At 47.5% G+C, this 20477-nt stretch overlaps 1 protein-coding gene across 7 annotated transcripts in view; it reads left to right on the forward strand.

Moving 5' to 3' along the window:
• The window catches only part of TRERF1 (transcriptional regulating factor 1), a 204383-nt gene that overhangs the window by 146084 nt on the left and 37822 nt on the right, over positions 1 to 20477 (forward strand). For all 7 annotated transcript variants that reach the window (XM_029243689.1, XM_029243691.1, XM_029243688.1 and 4 more), the window contains 2 exons: positions 17036 to 18685; positions 20113 to 20159. In XM_029243689.1, coding sequence (XP_029099522.1) covers positions 17294 to 18685; positions 20113 to 20159 — 1439 coding nt within the window. In that variant the 5' untranslated portion in view covers positions 17036 to 17293. The remainder of the gene's footprint in view (positions 1 to 17035; positions 18686 to 20112; positions 20160 to 20477) is intronic.

Here is a 20477-nt window from a genome sequence, read left to right on the forward strand (position 1 = left end):
CAGATGTCAATACTGAGGCTCCAAAAAACCCAAAAAAGATTAGATCAGCCTGCCCGGTTCTCACTTTGCCGGTGGAACATTATGATTTGAACTCTGGTCTTCTGACTCCAGAGCCCAGTACTTTGGGTATTTCTGTGAGGAAAACGCCTGCCACATAATCCATGTGTTTCTCTCCAGTGAGAAAAGTTCCTGATGAGTTCAAGAAAAAAAAATTTCCAGAGAGCTGAAGCTAGCCCTTTAAACCTGGAAAGAGAAAGGGTTTTTGGTGCAAGGTGCATCAGATTCTTTCTCAGACTTCCAAGTTCACGGCTATATGCTAGAGGGTTGGAGGCTGCCTGCAGCTGATGGCCAGGACGTGTCTATACCAGGGTATAAGCCAGCTCTCCTTGACCCTTCAGAACGTGGAGAGCGCTGCAGGGGTCCAGCTAGGGGGAAGTAGCTTCATGCTACTCAGATCTGCGATGGGTGAATGAAGGACACCGCACGGTATCAGAGAAGCCTCATCCTGGCATCAGAGGGCTGGAGGTTTAACCCTTCGTCACAATTGTGTGGCCTTGAGTGCATCGTCCCCTGCATGTGAATTTCCTCATCTTTCAAATGGAGAAAACAATTCTGACCTCACCGGCTTGTTGTGGGGACAGAGTAAGGTAGTGGGTGTCGGTGCTTTGTCCAGTGCTTTCCAGAACGTTACTGTTGGCCATGAGAACAAGCACCCCCTCCCATGAACTCCTCAATGTCCCTACCAGAGACTCCACGTGGGCCAGAGGATTCGTGGCTGTGACCCCGGGGGATGGGTCTGCTGTGAGCTCCACTGACATCAGGCAAACACACCCACGGCCGCCAGGGCGGGTCACTCTCCATGTCAGCACTGACCTCCTCGTGCCAGGGCTGTTGGAGAGAAGGAGCCATGAGCTTCTCACTCTTCTGCTCAGGAAAAGGAAAGAGAACGAAAAGGAAGGGGGAAAAAAAGAAAAATTGATTTTCTTTAACCTGTGGCTTTTTTTCCCTGTCTCCCCTCCTTGTTATGAGTGGGATTGCCACTTAACTTTTTTATAATTAAAAAAAAAAAGATGTTCTGGGTGAGGGAACATAATATTCAGACATGTTGAGCTGACAGCTGATGGGCGTGTTGTCAATACATCATCACCACAAATCATGTGGCAGGGGTTGGTGGGGAGTAGATTTGTGTGTACGTGTGTGCGCGCGCACACACTTGAATGATTTTAAGTGTTTGGGGAATGTCCCATGACCCCTATGGAAAGCAGCTCCTGTGGAAGGTTAGCCAGGGAGATGGTCAGCCCTTAGGGTAGGAATGGGAAGTGGGCTTCCATTGTGAATTGAGGGGGGGGGGTCTTCTCCATGTGAGCCTGTGGAAGCAAAAGGTCTCCCCTTCCTCTCCCTTTCTCTCCCTCTTTTGTGTCCTTAGCACCCAGTGGGTGCCCTGTATTATGCTGACCGAAGTAGACAGAGTTGATGAGGCACTCCTTGGAAGAGGTCTCAGTTTGATGGTGGATGCGGATAAAGCAGCTGGGACCAGTGCTCTAAGGGGTGTAATAAAGACACGCAGCCTGAGTCCTGCCATTCTCACTTGCCCTCCAGGCATTCTTCCTCCCATCCCTGCCTTCACTTACTGCCCGTGTCAGGGGACTCACCAACCTCTCTTGAGCCTTGGAGCCCTCGGTCCAGCTGCCTCTGTGACAGCTCCAGTGAAACAGCTTTCGTGGTGCTCCGTCTTCACAGATGCAAATCTAGGCATCATCTTGACACTCCTCCCTCCCACACCCCCCTGGCCATCTCATCACTAAGTCCTATCAGCTTCACCCCCACATGCCCCTCCATCACCACCCACATCCAAGCTGCCTGACCTGGACCATCGCTAAGTCGAGTCCCGCTCCCCATATCCTCACTCACCCTCCTCCAGTCTGTTCTGACCAGGGGTCCACAAACTATGGTCCATGGGCCAAACCCAGCCACTGGCTGATTTTGTAGAGCCCGTGAGCTAAACATGGTTTGTGCATGTAAACATTTGATGGTACGCGGCACTGACTTTGAACCCAGTTAAGCAAAATGTTATCCCTCTAAAAAACAAGTCCATTCTTCTCATTAGTAGATCTATTTACATTAAATTGTACTCGATTACTATTATATTTTGAGTTGCCTCAAAAAGTTTGTAGAAATTTGTTTTTTCTCTTACTCTGTAAGCGTCTACATCATAGCCTCGATTTTGCTTCCTGGCTGTGAACCCTGCAATGTATACTTTCTGGCCCTTTACAGAAAACGTTTGCTGACCTCTGGTCTAGCCTGTGGCCTTTTCAAAATGGAAATCTGATCAGTCACACATGCTTGTACATGCACACACACACACATACATACATCATACATCACATACACACATCCAAACACTTTAATCGTTCCCCATTGCTCTTGGTATAAAGATAAAACTCCTTACCTTCAAGAACCTGGGGTGGTCTGGCCCCTGCCCCCTCTCCATTTTCATTGCCATGCTCCTATCCTGGCCACTCTGGCCTTCTCTTAGTTCCTATGTCCACCGTGTTCCCACCTGCCACAGGGCCTTTGCCTGTGCTATCCTTGACTTTATCTGGGAGGCAGCTTTCCACACTCTATTTTCTCTATTTAAGTGCTTCTCATCCCGCAGATTGCAGTATCACCGTGACTTCCACAGAGGATCCTTCCCTGACCTTTCTGCTGAGCCCTCTATTATAACCACTCATCGCAGTCATAGATTTGGCATCGTCTGACACTCCCCCCACCCCAGACGGCAAGCCCCTGACACCACGAGAGCTGACACCATGTCATGCAACCCCCTCATGGTGTCCCCTGGTACATAGTGGGCACTCAGTAAATACCTCGTTACACTGAATGGCTGAGAATCAAGGAAGCCTTCATAAAAGATAAGTTTGAACAGGAAACTAGTAGGTTGAGAAGATGGAGAATGGGAAAAAGGGGGTTTTAGACAGAGGGACCAGTATTCTGGAGATTCTGTGTGGCTCCATGGGTGGGAGGGGGAGGGCGCTCGGAGTGTATATGGGTGAATGCTTGGGGTAAATCATTGGAAAGGGAGGTGAGGCCAAATCATGAGGGGCTCCCTGTGCCAGCCTGAGCTCTTTGGATGCTTCTCCTGTGGGCAGAGGGCACGTGGGTGGTTTGAAGCAGAAGGGTGGCGTGGACAGAGCTGCTGAGTGGACAGTAGACTGGAGGGGGCAGGACCAGCTATAAAGGACTCTTCCATGGATCAGGCAGTGGGGATGAGAGGAGATGGTCAGGGAATGCTATAGAGGAGGGGGCAACAGGAATTGATAGCCTACTGGAAGTGGGGGAGATGAGCTCTTGGGGGTCCCATGTTTCTCCAGTATTTAAGATGAGTGAAGAGAGAGGAGTTAGAGCACAGGTGGAGGGATGGATGTTTGTTTGAGGGTCAGGAAGTGGAGGTGGTAAATACCTGTAGTCCCCCGGTGTTCTCTATGAAGGAGATTAGAGTTATCTGCTGAGACAGACACTTTTTGGGTTCAAGTCATAGGCTTTGGCCTCTTCCCCCGTTGGCACGCAGTGGGCTCTACATGCCCCCTAAACTGTTGGGGGGGGTTCAGCTCAGCCAGGAGCAGCTGGGGGCTCAGGCTGGTGGTTTCTATCCCAAACAGCTCCTCCGGGGGTTAAACAGGCACTTAAAGGAGATCTTAGAGACCTGCCTTTCCTCATTCTTTTCCTAAAATGTGATGTCTAGATGTCAGCTTTGTCAGAAATCCTACCTCGAAGGCCTTTGGAAAAAAGAGTTCCACTCATGTCCGAAAATGTTCACCGAGGCCCTGTACCACCCAGCTGTGCTCTGAGCACCATGGGGAATCCAGCTCTTGGCCCCCAGAGGGTCTGTGCCTGACCTGAAGATACATAACTAACACATGAAATGCACAGAGACGGAATTCCCTGGCGGTCCAGTGGTTAGGACTCAGTGCTTTCACTTCTTTGGGCCCGGGTTCTATCCCTGTTCGGGGAAGTAAGATCCCACAAGCGAGGCAACGCAACCAAAAACAAAAAAAAGCAGAAATGCACAGAGAACAGTGCAGGAAGGTGTCATTCAGCGACATCATGACTTTTGTTTCCTTTTTTTTTAAACATCTTTATTGGAGTATAATTGCTTTACGATGATGTGTTAGTTTCTGCTGTATAACAAAGTGAATCAGCTATACATATACATATATCCCTATATCTCTTCCCTCTTGCATCTCCCTCCCTATCCCACCTCTCTAGGTTGTCACAAAGCACCGAGCTGATCTCCCTGTGCTATGCGGCTGCTTCCCACTAGCTATCGATTTTACATTTGGTAGTGTATATATGTCCATGCCACTCTCTCACTTTGTCCCACCTTACCCTTCCCCATCCCCGTGTCCTCAAGTCCATTCTCTAGTAGTCTGTGTCTTTATTCCCGTCCTGCCCCTAGGTTCTTCATAACAATTTTTTTTTTTAGATTCCATATATATGTGTTAGCATACAATATTTGTTTTTCTCTTTCTGACTTACTTCACTCTGTATGACAGATTCTAGGTCCATCCACCTCACTACAAATAACTCAATTTCATTTCTTTTTATGGCTGAGTAATATTCTATTGTATATATGTGCCACATCTTCTTCTTTTTTTTTCACGCACACACTGTATTTTATTTTTACAAGAGATAAATAGACTGACACCAAGCATTGTAAATGGATGACCACAACAAAAGCAACAATGATTGCAATTACCAAACACGAAACACACTCATACTGTGTCATAATATTGACATTCAGTCCAGGAATCCTCCACCGTAACAGCTCCTTTACTTTGCAGTGAAAATTGATTTGTATACTTTTTGCCTCTGAGTCCTTGTGGGATTTTTTTTTTTTACTTCAAACAGAAAGTCACAAAAATTATAATCATTCTCATCAGTTCACTCAGTCCCATGTCATTAATTTTTTTTTCATCTTGATCTTTGTTAGCACATTTATGAATCCATCAGTTTTCCATTAGAGTTCTGAAAATGCTTATTCATTCAGTTCAGCAGTTTAGTCAGTTACCAGAAACCTGTACTTGTCAGAGTCTTTTCCATGAATTCCTTGAAGATGAAACCCTTTTATAGGAACATTTTTGCAAAAGCATCAGAGTCCAGAACTGTCTGTAAATGACAAGGACTTAAAAATGACCACAGTTAAAGATCTGATGACAGTTCATAATAATGCAATTGACAAGGAAATTTAGTTATTTCTGAGATATACATTTTAAAGTAATAACTAGAATTATGACTTATAACATTATACCAGAACATATAAGATTTTTAGAAATTTCATGTAGTGTCTGAAACATTTATGTTAACATATTTCCATACAGATAACCCAAAGAAAGTTCAGTATTAGTTGTTTTTTCAGTTTGTTCGTTTTTTTATACTGCAGGTTCTTATCAATCATCAATTTTATACACATCAGTGTATACATGTCAATCCCAATCGCCCAATTCAGCACACCACCATCCCCACCCCACCGCGGTTTCCCCCCCTTGGTGTCCATACGTTTGTTCTCTACATCTGTGTCTCAACTTCTGCCCTGCAAACCGGTTCATCTGTACCATTATTCTAGGTTCCACATACATGCGTTAATATACGATATTTGTTTTTCTCTTTCTGACTTGCTTCACTCTGTATGACAGTCTCTAGATCCATCCACGTCTCATCAAATGACTCAATTTCGTTCCTTTTTAGGGCTGAGTAATATTCCATTGTATGTATGTACCACATCTTCTTTACCCATTCATCTGTCGAGGGACACTTAGGTTGCTTCCATGTCCTGGCTATTGTAAATAGAGCTGCAATGAACATTGTGGTACATGACTCTTTTGGAATTATGGTTTTCTCTGGGTATATGCCCAGTAGTGGGATTGCTGGATCATATGGTAATTCTATTTTTAGTTTTTTAAGGAACCTCCATACTGTTCTCCATAGTGGCTGTATCAATTTACATTCCCACCAACAGTGCAAGAGGGTTCCCTTTTCTCCACACCCTCTCCAGCATTTATTGTTTTTTAGATTTTTTGACATCATGCTTTTTTGTAGTGTATTAAAGCTCCCAAGGCACATTCACATACAGACACAGGCGTCTTTAACCAACTCCTGCCTCACCACCTTCTCCCAGACGCCCACACACATAGCACCCACTGCCCCAAATGAGGTTGGGGGCTGAGTGAGCATCAGCTACGTTCCCAAACCTGCTTGTGCCCGTTGTCCTCATTACTGTAGATACATCAGTTAATTAGATGTGACCTGTGAATGCAAAAGAGAAAGAGAAGTTTGACAAACTTGTTGGCTGCATTCCATAAACACTGAGTGGGTCTGCTTTGAGTGACACACTGCTCGTGGCACAGTGGAGAAGGGAGAGAGAGATGTAAAAGCAGAGGTATGAAGACAGTCCTGCTCCTAAAGAACTTAAAATCTAGCATTGGTTGAAAAATAGAACACCCAAGGTTCTGGTCTGGTTCTGGTCTGAGGACTGGCCTGGAGGAGTGACGTCTCACACAAACAGAAGGATGCGTGTCTGGGCCTGCAGATTCTTCATCCAGGGCTTGGTCCTCACTTTCCCCGAGGCCCCCAGGCTCCAGGGGCCCCATGTCTGCCTGCTCACTTCAGCTGCCAGGGCCCCTGGTGGATGCATCACTTCGGCCCTCTGGTCTTATAGCAGCCGAGGGAGGCTTATTTGGCAAGAAATTGAGGCAGTGAGATGATGAGGGCCAATGACCAATGGGATATCTGTCTTGAGCGAGTCCAGACAGGCTTGGGGGCTTCCCAGGAGGGATATAAAGGATCACCAGAGGAGGGAGCAAACCCAGAAAAGGGCAAGACACCCTCTTGATTCCCTGAGGCTTCTCAGTAGCTGTTGGGTAGACGGAAGCCAAGCTCTGTGGCCCTCCCACCATCGCACACAGAACTGCAACAGCGGGAATCTCAGGTGATTGTTCACTTCCAACTTTCTTCTGTAATAATACTTGAATTCCCAGAAGCATCTGTAAATTAAAGCAGGCATTCTTCCTCGATCTTGGCGCTTGCTATCATTTGGAACAAGACCCTCCTGACAAAACTGGTCTCGGCAGCTCCCATCGGCTTGTCTCCTGCAGGATGTCTTCCCAGTTCGATCCCTGGGTCTGTTCATCCTTTGCTTCCCCTCCCTCAGCAACTTCCCACGGGCCCTGGGAGCTCGCTCAGGGTGCCCCTCTCATCTGATTGAGAAGGCCGGCCTCCCTCACTTGGCACAAGGACAAAGGAGACATCGCCAGGGACAGCCAACTCACTGAGTCAGACCTCAGTCCAGGGGCTCCAGGGCGACGGGGGATGTGAGGGGAGCTGTGAGGTCCTCCGTCTGGCTCCCTCAAGCAAACGCTTGCTTAGCATAGTGCCAGATGTGAGGCACGGGCTGGGTCCCAGAGATGAGCAAGAGGCACCTCCAGCTGCCCTTGGAGAGTTCACCCCCGCTGGGAAGGTGGGGGCAGAGTGAGGACGATCCGCCAGAACCTGGTCCACAGGGGCCTGGAGGAGGGCGTGACTCAAGAAGTGCCGGTGGGAAGGCCTCCAGCCCCAGACCTCAGAGGTCCTCCTTTCTGGCTTGTTTCTTGACTCCCAGAATTCCCCCCAAAGTCTTAGAACCCTGAGCCAGAAGGGCCTTGGCATCGCCCCAGAATGGGGCCCTGTGTTGACAGGATGCCCAAGTGTGGCTCTGACGTCATAACCCGGGGTACCTCCCATCTGAACCATAGACAGAAGGGCCGAGAGAGACTGACAGACAGCCGAGCACGAGAACCTTCATGCAGTTATTTCACACACAAGGGAGCATCACAGACTTTGTTACCCAGTGAACTGTGAGCTGCTTTCCAGAAAGAAGGGGCATTTGTTTTTTGTACAGTCTAATAATGTCTTCAAGGTCACAGACCAAAGCCAAGCCAGCTGCTGCATTTGGGAATTGATCCTCTAACCGCACAGCCTAGCTGGAATCCTGGGCAGCACTGGGGATGCATTCCCAGGGCACAGTGCTGGCCACCCTGCTCCCATCCCCTGCAGAGGAAGCCAGTCTGTGCTGCTGACCTGCTGGAGGCCCTCCCGGCAGCTCAGCTCGGCCCAGGGCGCTGGGTGTGGGGCTTGAGTGATAGGAGCAGAGCCCTCAGGTGCTTGACTTGTGTTTTCTTAGGTTTATAATTTGCCCTGATGCTGGGGCTGGAGCCTCATGCCAGATCTACCCGCCAACCACCCCCTTCCCCTCCGTCTTCACCCCACACTCCCTGGGGCTGTGTCAGAGGGAAGCCTCCCAACCTCCCAGCCCTGCCCTGCCCTACCCTGCCCAGGAGAGCTGTAGGGAGGGCGATCCTTTCCTTGGTTGTAGTTCCAAGTGCTGATTCACAAGGCCTGAGCCTCAAGTCCTTGGGGGCAGGAGTGGAGGATCCTCCCTGCAACCCTGGCCCAAACCACTCCAGCTGGCCACCCCGCTGAGGCCCTCCCTGAAGGCCCCAGCGGGAAGGATTTGCCCACGGTGCCTCCTGAGTCCTGGCTGGTGTGACCTCGCCCCCCTGCCAGGCCTTCTTCCGCCTCCTCCTTGTGGAATGTCATGGATCTTTAGGAAGCCTGGCACCTGCCCCCCAAGACTATAGGCCTCAAGACACAGGTTTGCGGGTCTTCATCTCCCCTAGCAGAGTCCTGGCACAGTAAGTCTTCCTTGTGAGTTTGCAGGAAAGAATGTAGAGGATAAGGTCGGGTACAGATGCCAGTCTCTGGGCTTTGAGGCCAGGCGTCATGACCTAGTCAGATCTCCTGGCACAAAGTAGGTCTTCAGAATACGGTCACATTGCTCCTGAAATTCTCCTGGCAGCAACTCCGTAGGAGAAACTTGTGATTATGAAGTAGTCAGCGTTCGGGTCACCCAGGGACTCACGTGTGACTTCTTCAGGTGTCTCCGTTGTCCTCCCTTCTTTCTGCAGACCTCTCGTCAACCTCTGGCTACTCCCATATTCTTAATCTCCCCACCCAGGCCTAGCCATTTGTCAAGGCGGGTGGTTTGAAAAACTGTATCCAGGAATATATCAATAGGGCCCACTCAGACCATTCCTCCAGGAAGCCACCCTAGACTCCTGAGTCCCCTACTTTTCTCCCTGTGTCCTCAACATCATTCACACTGCTCCATGCCAGCTAGGGCTGGAGGGAAGCGGTGTGTGGCAGTCACGGGGGGAAGACGATGTTAATTAATTCCCTGGTAGAGAACTACTGCTGGCCCAGAGGAGAGAGCACTGACAGTGAGGGTCCGCACACCAGAAAGTGAAATAGCTCCCATTTCCATGTCCTGGTTCCTGGGGCTCGGAGGAAGCAATTGATGCTACAGGGTGCTACTGAAAGATGGAGAAATAAGTGTCTCTTGGTGTCCAAAGGAAGCCTTGGGAATCCGCCCGGGGCTGAGCGTCAGCGTGAGACCCGGGGCAGGGAGCAGTGGGGCGGGAAGGAACAAGGATGCGCAGGTCACTCTACACGGAGGAAGATCTCGGCACTAATCGCTGGCATTGGCAGAACTGATCCACGGTAATTGGGTTACTGGATTATAAAACACCCACTGGCTTTATTTAGAAGACTAATCAGAAACATTTAGAACAACAACGTTGCTATAAAGGAGACCATGAACCATGAACCCATGTCTTGGAGAACTGCCCTTGGCTTCAGCCTCTTTTGGGGAGCAGAATCCCAGGAGAATCCAAGTTAAGCTCCTTTGACAGACCTGAGAGGAAGTCTTGACGAAAACCGAAGCCAAGTCACTTGGGGAATTGTGTATATAGTCTCTGAAGGACGGCCCAGTGTCAGAAAAAGGAAAATCTTTTTGGTTTTTTTTTCCTCAAACAAGCAGTGGTGGTCTGGCGGGAGCAGGGTGTTAACCCTTCTGAATTATAAGCAAACAAGTCTTGCCGAGCCGTTGGCCAAAGTCAACTTCCTCTCTTCCCCCCACCCGTCTCCCTCTCTCTCTCTCTCTCTCTGGTTCAAAGGATGGTCCTTTTGGACAGATATCTTCCTTGCAGACTGTGCCCCGTCTCCTAGTGCCCCTGGGGGTGCGGGGGGGTGCGGGGGGAGGGGAGGGGAACTTTGATGCACTAGAACAGGGGTCAACATACTATGGCTGGGACCAAATCCAGCCCCCGACTGTCCTTATACAGCCTGTGAGCCCAGAAGGGTTTTTTACATCTTTAAATGGTTAAAGAAAAATCAGACAAAGAACACTATTTCCTGACATGTGAAAATTATATAAAATTCAAATGTCAGTGTCCATAAGTAAAGTTGTATTAGGACACGACCACACCCATTCATTAATATATTGTTTATGGCTGCTTTCACGCTGCAACTGCAGAGTTATGACAGACATCGTATGGCCCGCAAAGCTGAAAATATTTACTAGCTAGCCCACAAAGCTGAAAATATTTACTAGCTGGCCCTGTACAGAAAAGCCCCTTGCTAAAACATCTTTGTAGAGCCTTATTATTATGTACAGCATTCCATGAACCTGGCACTGTAGGGCCCTGTGAAAATAGCAAATTCTGGCCCTTGGTCCATGTCAGAAGCATGGAAGTCTAGGGGTGAAGTGCTTTGGGTCTCATTTGTCTGGCTTGGCATTTCAGCTCAATGAGTGTTTATTGAGCAGCTACTGTGTCTCAATCACTGGGGACCCAAGATGTGTAGGATGCTGTCCCTGCCTTGGAATGACTGGACAGACAGTGGGGAGATGGGCTCCGAAGCAGGTCGTTTGACTATAATGCTTCAGGGGGATCAGAGAGAGCATCTCAGATTCTGAGCAGACAATTTTTTTGTCGAACTGAATCCAGAATCCTGGAGCCTTGCTCTAATAAGGGAGGACTTGACCAAAGAAATGTGAAAGCAGTAGTTCTGTTAATTTGTTCATGAATGAAAAAGCTCCTGGTGCCAATTACCCAATGGGAAGTGCTGTACATAATGAGCAAAGCAGTTACCTTATTAGAAAAATAACAAAGACTTGAATCTTGAGTTGGTATTATAACAGTCCTGTGGGATTGACTAATCCACCAAGAAGAACAGTTTCCAGGTTTAAAATGATATGTTTAAAACAGCCTTTTGACAAGATGCTGAACTGTGTGCTACTGCCTGTGTAAAGGGGGTAGGGGTGGGGGTGTGTACAAGCATTCTTGTATGAGCGTAAAATATCTTTAGAATATACAGGAACCTGAGTGACTGTCCCAGGAGGGGGGCTGGGTATCTGGGGACAAGGCTGAGAGGAAGACTTTGGGCAGATACCTGTTTTAAAATTTTTGCTCTAACTTTTCACTTTATTTTCAAGTATTTATTTAGGATGATTTCCAGTCTTTTGTATGCTCTTTTATACCTTTTGAATTTTGAACCATGTGAATATAGTACCTATTCAAAAAATACATAAATTTAATGTAAAATAAATAGCACATGGTCTTGCTGTTACCTTCATACATCTTCCTAGGGAGGTCGTTTTTCCTCTCATTCAGTATATGATTCTTTTTTTTTTTTTAATAGATCTTTATTGGAGTATAACTGCTTCACAATACTGTGTTAGTTTCTGTTGTACAACAAAGTGAATCAGCCATATGCATACATATATCCCCATATCTCCTCCCTCTTGAGCCCCCCTCCCACCCTCCCTATCCCACCCCTCCAGGTGGTCACAAAGCACCGAGCTGATCTCCCTGTGCTGTGGGGCTGCTTCCCACCAGCTGTTTTACATTCGGTAGCGGATATATATCGATGCCACTTTCACTTTGTGCCGGTGTCCCACTTCGCCGCCGTGTCCTCAAGTCCGTTCTCTGTGGCAGGGCAGGAGTATATGACTCTTGATTGCCTACTACTGTGCGTCAGGTACTGTTCTAGGTCCAGCAGTTACAGCTCTGGGCCTCAACTTGTTCCTCTGAATGTGGGGAGTTGACCTCTAAGGCAGCCTTCAACTTGAGAGGGCATCAAACTCAACAGGAGGGCTCATTAAAACACAGACTGCTGGTCCCCACCCCCAAGATTCAGTGGGTTTAGGTGAGCCTCAAGAATCAGCATTTACAACAAGTTCCCAGGTGATGTTATATGCTGCTGGCCTGGGAACCACACTTTGGGAGCTCCCCTCTGACTTCCTAGGGTTCCCTACTTTCTAGGGTTCTTTATAAATAAACTACATTCCCAGTTCAGAAAATATGAACAAATAAAGAATAGATTCCTGTAACTCAGAACACAAAGTAATCTCTCTTACCCTGCAGTTTGGGAACACAACAAAGCAGACAGGTCAACAGAAGTAAAGTTATCTAGCTTCCATTCCCCCCACAGGGGCATGATGGAGGAACGCAGAATGAAGATCATCATCAGAGTTTGATGAGTTTCAACAAGTAATTCTTCCTGGGGGAAGTGACTTGGTGCAAAGCTTTCGAGGAAGGTTAAGTGGCGAGGTTTAAGCCAGGCAGCCTGGCCTAATACCCACAGGATAACACTGCTGGACATCATTTTAAGGCCTCACAATTATCCCTGACCATACAAATTCAGCCTGATCATCAGTGAGTTCCTGACAAGGACATGGTCCCCAGCATGGACCCCTGCACCTGACTCCATGCCTTAGTGCATGCTGTTCCCTCAGCCGAAATACCCTTCCTGGTTCCCTCACCTCTGTAAACCCTATTTGTCCATCAGGATCCAGGTAAAATCAAACTATTCTTCATGAGAATTTAATATCTGCTCAGCCTGTACTTAATACCTTTTTCTGTATATCAATTCATTGGGACGCTTGATCATTATTATTTTTTTCATTTATTGATTCATTCATTCAACAGTATTACCATTCCACCAACAAATTCTTATCAAAGGGCCTACCATATACTGGGAATTACAGTAGATGTGGAGAATAGAATCATAGGTCAAAACAGACTTGGTCCCTGCCATAATAAGAGAAAGATCATTAATCAAATAATTGCACTGGCGGAAGTACAATTACAGGCTGAGAAGAGTGGTCTGAAGGAAAGAAATATGGTTTTATGAGAACATAAAAGAAATGACCCTGATGTAGCCTTGGGGATGGGTGTCAGGATAGACTTTCCAAGAAGGTATAGTTTGGGCCGAGAGCTGAAGGTTGCCCAAGACTTGGCTGGATGAGGAATTGGAGTGGGGAAGGGGAATGCCCTCCAAATTGGGGGACCAGCATGTGCAAAGGTCCTGTTGTAGGAGGCAGCTTGGCAGGTTCAAGGAACTGAGAGACCACAGTGGCTGGGGGGTGGGGATGGGGAAGTGTTGGAGAACAAGGAGAAGAGGGGTACATCGTGAGGCTGGGAACAAACCCCACGGAGCCCTGTCGGCCTTGTTAATGATTTTGGTCTTTAACCTAAGGTTGCTAAGATGCCATGACAGGGTTTTAAACAGTGGGTTGATGGAGGCAGAGTTATGTTTGGAAAAGTTTATTCTGCTGCTGCTGTCTCGAGAATGAACACGACTGAAATCAGGGAGACCAATCAGAAGACTGTTGGAAGAGTGCAGAAGGTAGAGATGGTGTCTTGGACTAGGGTTATAGTAGTGGAACCAGAGAAAAATGGGTGCAGTTAAGAAAACGTTAGGAAGTAAATTGCTGGGTTGTGGTGGTTGGTTAAGAGAGAAGGAAGAGTCGAGGGCGAGACTTTGGAGGAGCATCCATTTGGGGGGATGTGATAATGAGTTTGCTTTGAACCTGAGAGTGGAACTGTGGAGTAGACAGCTGATCAGGAGCTCAGACCCTCTGAGCTGGGAGTGGTCACTGGGAGTCCTCAAGGCTCACCGCATCACTTCACCTTCAGGATCTGCTCCAGCCATCTTTGGCCAACCTTTGTCCCATACCACTGCTTCCCTTGTTCCAGCATTCATTCCACCAAACCAAACCCCCCATCTTGAATGTCCATCTCCTTCTCTTGTCATTCCGAAAGGGACAGAGACCAACTCAGGCTTGCTCCCAGTTGGAGGAGGCCTACTGCAGTGGTCTTCAAACTTTCTGCTTAAAATCCCCCATAAAAGGATTTTGTAAAACCATTTACCCTCTCACACATTTTTAAGTTTACATCTACATTTTTTATTATACGTCTGCCAAAGATGCAATTTCCAGTATATTGTAAACACTGAGATTTTTAAGTAAAACGATTGCATCACTGTTTTAAATGTATCCAGTGGAATCTAAACACCATAGGAATTTGACACCCACCATCATCCATTTTAAAAATGCATGAACACGCTCTTTGTTAATAGTCAGTGTTCCTTTTTCTCCTTGAAATTTTACTTCTGTTTCACTTCCCCTCTGGAATTTTACCCTAATGTAATATATGTAATATGTTTTTGTGCTTAAAACTCTGTCGTTTGTTTCCCGGTCACATTTCACTGTAACAATTTCATATGAAGTTAAAACTTTTTAAATTTCCTGAAATCAGAAAGTTCTAAATACTAAAATTTTCTTCGTGTTTGAGGTATAATTATGATTATTAATAGTATGCAGGCAATCAAAACAACATAAAATATATTCTAATTTGGATAAATAATTAATAAACATAAAAACTAAAATTACATTGAAAATGTACGTTAGGTGGTGATGCTGGAGACTTTTCAAAGTAATTTTTTTTCATGTAAATACATTGTTCTTTAGTTTGCTTTTGGGAGTTTTTTGGGTTGTTTGTTTGTTTGAAGTATAGTTGATTTACAGTGTTTTGCCAATCTCTGCTGTACAGCAGTGACTGTTTTAAACACATATACATTCTTTTAAAAATATTCTTTTCCATTATGGTTTATCCCAGGAGATTGGATATAGTTCCCTGGGCTATACAGTAGGACCTTGCTCTTTATCCACTCTCAATGTAATAGTTTGCATCTACCAACCCCAAATTCCCAGTCCATCCCTCTCTCTCCCCGCCTCCCCCCTTGGCAACCACAAGTCTGATCTCTATGTCTGTGAGTCTGTTTCTGTTTTGTAGATAGGTTCATTTGTGCCATATTTTAGATTCCACATATAAGGGATATCATATGGTGTTTGTCTTTCTCTTTCTGACTTCCTTCACTAAGTATGATAATCTCTAGTTGTATCCATGTTGCTGCAAATGGCATTATGGTGTGCTTTTTTATGGCTGAGTAGTATTCCACTTGTATATATGTACCACATCTTCTTTATCCATTCATCTGTTGATGGGCATTTAGGCTGTTTCCATGTTTTGGCTAAGTAATTTTTTTATTGACGTATAACATACATGCATGTATGTGACGAGGTCTGAGTGTACAGCTCAGGTTATTACAGAGTGAGCACACCCGTGCAGTTAGCACCCAGGTCCAGAGATAAAATCTTGCTCGTGCCGGGTTATCTCTTCTGTTTTTTTATTTATCCATGGAAGAATACTATTTGTTGCATGAGATATGAGACAAGGATCAGCGTCACTTGTATTTCCATTTTTCATTTATATAGATGTAAACACTGAAAAACCCTCATTCACATAAACTAATAGATAAAAATACAAGTTTTATTAAAGCAGGGTCAACTCAGTTCTTGATCTGCTTCTGAGTTATGTACCAAAAATCACAGTGATCTATCGCTAACAATTATATTTTAATTACTTACATTAGGCCTTCCTAATGAAAAAAAGAATTGGAAACCACCCAGCTTGCAAAGAAGATTTACTACTTATTTATTAGTGTTGCTCACTTTCAGTGTTCTGTGCCCTCTCGTGTGGCGGCTGGGGGAGTTATCCCTGGGGCATAAGCCCAGTTAAGATTTGGGATGGAATGAGTAAGAAGTTTGTCTTTCTTTTGTAAAGGAGGAGGGCTGTTGTGAAAGAGCAGGTGTAAAAGGACAACTTGAACCTCTGTCACTGGTTAGCAGACATCTGGTCCTGTCCAAAACCATTTGGCATGGACCAAATATGCTTTATGGACATTTTGGATAAGACCAAATTTCAGGGACCTTTTGACGTGGACCAGATATCTTACAGACCCAGTGTCTTACGGATGTTTTGGACAGGACCAGATGTCCTGCAATTCTGTCACCCATCAGTTCTAGAAAAGGGTTTTTATGGAAGTTGAGGATCTGGAAATTGATTCTCTTAAAGCTTTGAATGTGTGTGTATAGTGCTTGGAAAGTCTTCGTGTACTCCCAGGGGTTGACATACCCCAGTTTGAAGTTCACAGAGGAACCTGTATGGCTTCAAATCAGACTAGACCAGTCACTCAAAATTTCCTAGTTCATGTTTCTAAGAGAGGGAATCTGATTGGCCCAGCCTATTTTTTTGAGTCAGGCCACATCATAGGCTTCCGACCAGGTGATCAGCACTGTGCACAGATGTTTCCCTGAGCAGGGACCCCAAGGAGGCAGGTAGCTGTGTACTGACACATGTACTGCTTTTCCTTGAAACTGTCTCCGGTTCTGTTCTTCTGCTAGAAATACGCTGTCCAGAGTATGCGTTCCTTATCTGTTATGTTTTACCTTTTTATTACATGCATCTCTTTCCTCCTTGTACTGTGGTTATTCATGTGGCCAATTGCCTTTTCTAGCTGTAAGCTCCTTGAGAGATGGCCCATGTCTTAATGACTTCCTAGCATTGTGTCTTACACTTAGTAGATGTCTATGTCTAGTAAGTATTTTTTGACCAGATGAATTGATTAATGAATGTCTTAAGCTTCTTTATATCCCCTACAGGACCTAGAATAGTGCTGGTCTTTCAATAGCAGGGTTCCAGAAGAATGGATGAATTAATCAGTGAGCAAAACAATGAATTAACGAATCAATGAACTAATGAGCCGTGGAGCAATGGCTTGAAAGTAAGAGAGTTCATATCTCACATGGGGGGTCAGGATCTGCAGAATCAGTGTAAAGGAGTGACATGTATGAAACTGGCTATTTCTAATCCAGGCTCCTGTTTTGTGTTTATTTCCATAATGGGTTGTGGTAGATACAGTAGCTCATTGCAAAACATCCAAGTAAATCCTTTCCTGTCCTTTGCATCTTGTCTTGCAGTTGTGAGCAGCATCTCTTCACCACCGTGGTGTTTGGTCCGTACCTCAGCCCGGGTGAGGATGTAAAACCCCCAGCCCTGCACATGCGTGGTAGAGGCCAACAGGAACACCTGGCTCCAGCCACAGTCATGGACATGTCAGCCGTGGAGTAGTGTGGACGCTTTCTCTCTGCTTCTCAGGGTTTCAGTCCTTTCGGGTTTGTGTCATTGATCATTTTTTATGGTTTTGTGGCTGGACGTTCACGATCAAGGCAGGCACCATGGGGGATCAGCAACTGTACAAGACCAATCACGTGGCCCACGGTGGTGAGAACCTTTTCTACCAACAGCCACCACTTGGCGTCCACGGTGGGCTGAACCACAACTATGGGAATACAGTCCCCGGGGCTGGAATGGATGCCCCTCAGGCATCACCCATCTCCCCCCACTTCCCTCAAGACACTCGGGATGGTCTGGGCTTGCCTGTTGGCTCCAAAACGCTTGGCCAAGTGGACACCTCAAGGCAGGGAGGGTGGGCAGGCCATGCAGGGCCTGGAAACCATGTCCAGCTACGTGGCAACCTGACCAACTCGAACATGATGTGGGGATCTCCAGCCCAGGCGGAGCCCACCGATGGCTACCAGTACACCTACTCCCAGGCCAGCGAGATCCGGACCCAGAAGCTCACCAGCGGTGTCCTGCACAAGCTAGACTCTTTCACCCAGGTGTTTGCCAACCAAAACCTGCGAATTCAGGTCAACAATATGGCCCAGGTGCTGCACACCCAGTCAGCGGTGATGGACGGAGCCCCTGAAAGCGCCCTCCGCCAGTTGCTGTCCCAGAAGCCCATGGAGCCCCCAGCACCGGCTCTCCCTTCCCGCTACCAGCAGGTGCCCCAGCAGCCTCACCCTGGTTTCACTGGCGGGCTGTCCAAACCAGCTCTTCAGGTTGGGCCGCACCCAAGCCAAGGGCACCCGTATTATGACTACCAGCAGCCACTGGCCCAGATGCCGGTACAAGGAGGACAGTCCCTGCAGGCCCCCCAGATGCTGTCCCAGCAGCTGCAGCAGCACCAGTATTACTCGCAGCAGCAGCAGCAGCAAGCCGGGCAGCCGCGGATGTCAGCGCAAGAAATGCAGCCGCCGCCGCAGGTTCGCCCAGCGCAGCCCCAGCAGCTGCAGCAGCGGCAGGGTGCGATGCAGACACCTCAGTATTACCAGTCCTCGCCCATGACGCAGCATTTGCCAGAGTCGCGGCAGCCACAGATGCACCTGCAGCCCCCTTCTTATCACAGGGACCCCCACCAGTACACCCCGGAGCAGGCGCACGCTGTCCAGCTGATTCAGCTGGGCTCCGTGCCCCAGTACTACTACCAGGAGCCCCAGCAGCCCTACGGCCACCCCATGTACCAGCAGAGCCACCTGCCCCAGCACCAGCAGCCTGAGGACGGTCAGCCCAAGACTTATCCAAGCGACAGGCAGGCCCAGGCCATGCTGAGCTCCCATGGGGAGCTGGGGCCTCCAGATACAGGAATGGGTGACCCGGCAAGCTCGGACCTGAACCGGGTCAGCAGTGTGCTCCCCCACCGGCCGCTCCTGTCCCCCAGTGGCATCCACCTCAACAACATGGGGCCTCAGCACCAGCAGCCGTCTCCCAGTGCCGTGTGGCCCCAGGTATTCTCACAGTGGCTGTTTCTCCTGGTGTCTCAGTGTGCCCATGGGCCAGCCAGAGCTGCGTCTATGCAGTGCCCAGTCCGCTCTCCAAACCCCTCCAACACTTCTGTTCTTTACTTATTCCACAAACGTTAGCCAGATGCTGTGGAATACAAAAGCAATTTTGACTCAGTCCTTTGCCCATAGAGCTTACAATCTCACTAAGGAGATGGCCAATACACCATATCAGGTCCTGAATGATGCATGTAATGGTCAAGGCCTGATCAGGTGCCCAGGGACCACCACCGTGTCTGGTGCCCCTTAAGTCTGTATCCTTAGGGAATTTCCTATGAAATCGTTCCCCTTTTGGGAGGGAGACCACATTATGATAGCATATCTCAAAGTCTAATGCCCAGAATAGGAGTTCCGTAGAATGTTGAATGGATATTGCTGGGAGGAGGGGAATGGGTTCTCTGGATAAACAAATTTGGGGTTTCTTAAAGTGAAACAGGCTGCAGTGCTGCTGGGCTTCTCAGAGCCTTTAATATGCTCATGTGCACTACAAATCTCCCCAGGGGGATACCTTGTGTAGTTGCAGAGGTGAAAACCTTAGCTGCCCACAGGATCCAGGCAGGTAAAGTCAGTAAGCAAAACGGCCTGGTATGAGATGATAAGGACTGTGTGGACTAGAGAGCAGACGTCCCATCTAATGACATTCTTAGGATTTTTTAAAACGGTCCAGCCAGGCAAACCATGTCTGCAGGCCAGATTCAGCCTGAGGGTGACGGTTATTAACCCTTGATTATTTCCAAAATGTATTTGATCACAAAACTGCCTACTGTGTCCTGGGCACCGTTCAGGCCTTAGCGGTGTCCCAAGTGCTCCACTCAAGTGACAACAAGGTCGGGGGAGGAGGGCACCTTGAATAGGACTGGGGTAGATGGAGAGAGGGCTCCGATGAAGGTTGAAGACCAGGCATAAAGTCCCCTTGACCCTGTTTTGTTTAAGACTCAGGCCTGTAGTAACTGAGAGACTTTGTGAATATAAGAATAAGATGACATGGCCAAAGCTGAGGTCTCCCAGCGTGAGGCTGTGTCGTCCAGCCCTCCATTCGGGAATGGAGCCTGTCTGTGTACAGAGTATGTGGACAGGGAGAACAGGAAGGAAGGAGGTGGGGGATTGAGTCCCAGTGGGCTTGTGGCTGGTGGGGCTCCGTGAGGGGGCGTGGCCCCAAGCCAGGGAACATCAGGGGAAAGAAATCTGGAAGCCTCAGGTGTGGAAGGGCAAGGGCGTGCGTATCTGTGAGCCCGGTCAGCGTGAGGCAGAGAGCGGAAAGAATCCTAGAAGTGTGCAGGTCCTGGGGCTCCCGCCGCTCAAGGACTCCTCCCATCAGAAACACATTTGTTTTTTTTCTTCTTTCTTCTGGTGTCCTGCATGGCTCAAAATAGATGCACCTACCTGATGGCAGAGCCCAGCCAGGGTCCCCTGACTCAAGGTAGGATGGATGCATGGAGGCTTGTTGGCATTTTGGGAGACTGGAAGGTTTCCCTGAACTGTCTCATGATTCATTTCCAAATTCAAAGTCAATTCCTCAAAGAAATTTATAAGAATAATAATAGCAGCTATTGTTTTTGAGTGCTTATTATTACTTTATATCATACGTAATAAAAGTAGCTTCATGAGGGTTGGTGTGATTACCATGTGCCTAGCACGTAGTAAGCACTCAACCACTGTTAACTATTATTATCATTATTATTTTACAAATGAGAAAACTGAGGCTCAGAGAGCTTAAGGTTGCACATCAAGAAAGTAG

Source organism: Monodon monoceros, unplaced genomic scaffold (genome assembly GCF_005190385.1).
Source record: "Monodon monoceros isolate NGI ecotype Baffin Bay Population unplaced genomic scaffold, NGI_Narwhal_1 Super_Scaffold_3, whole genome shotgun sequence".
In the NCBI taxonomy this organism is placed as follows: Eukaryota; Metazoa; Chordata; class Mammalia; order Artiodactyla; family Monodontidae; genus Monodon; species Monodon monoceros.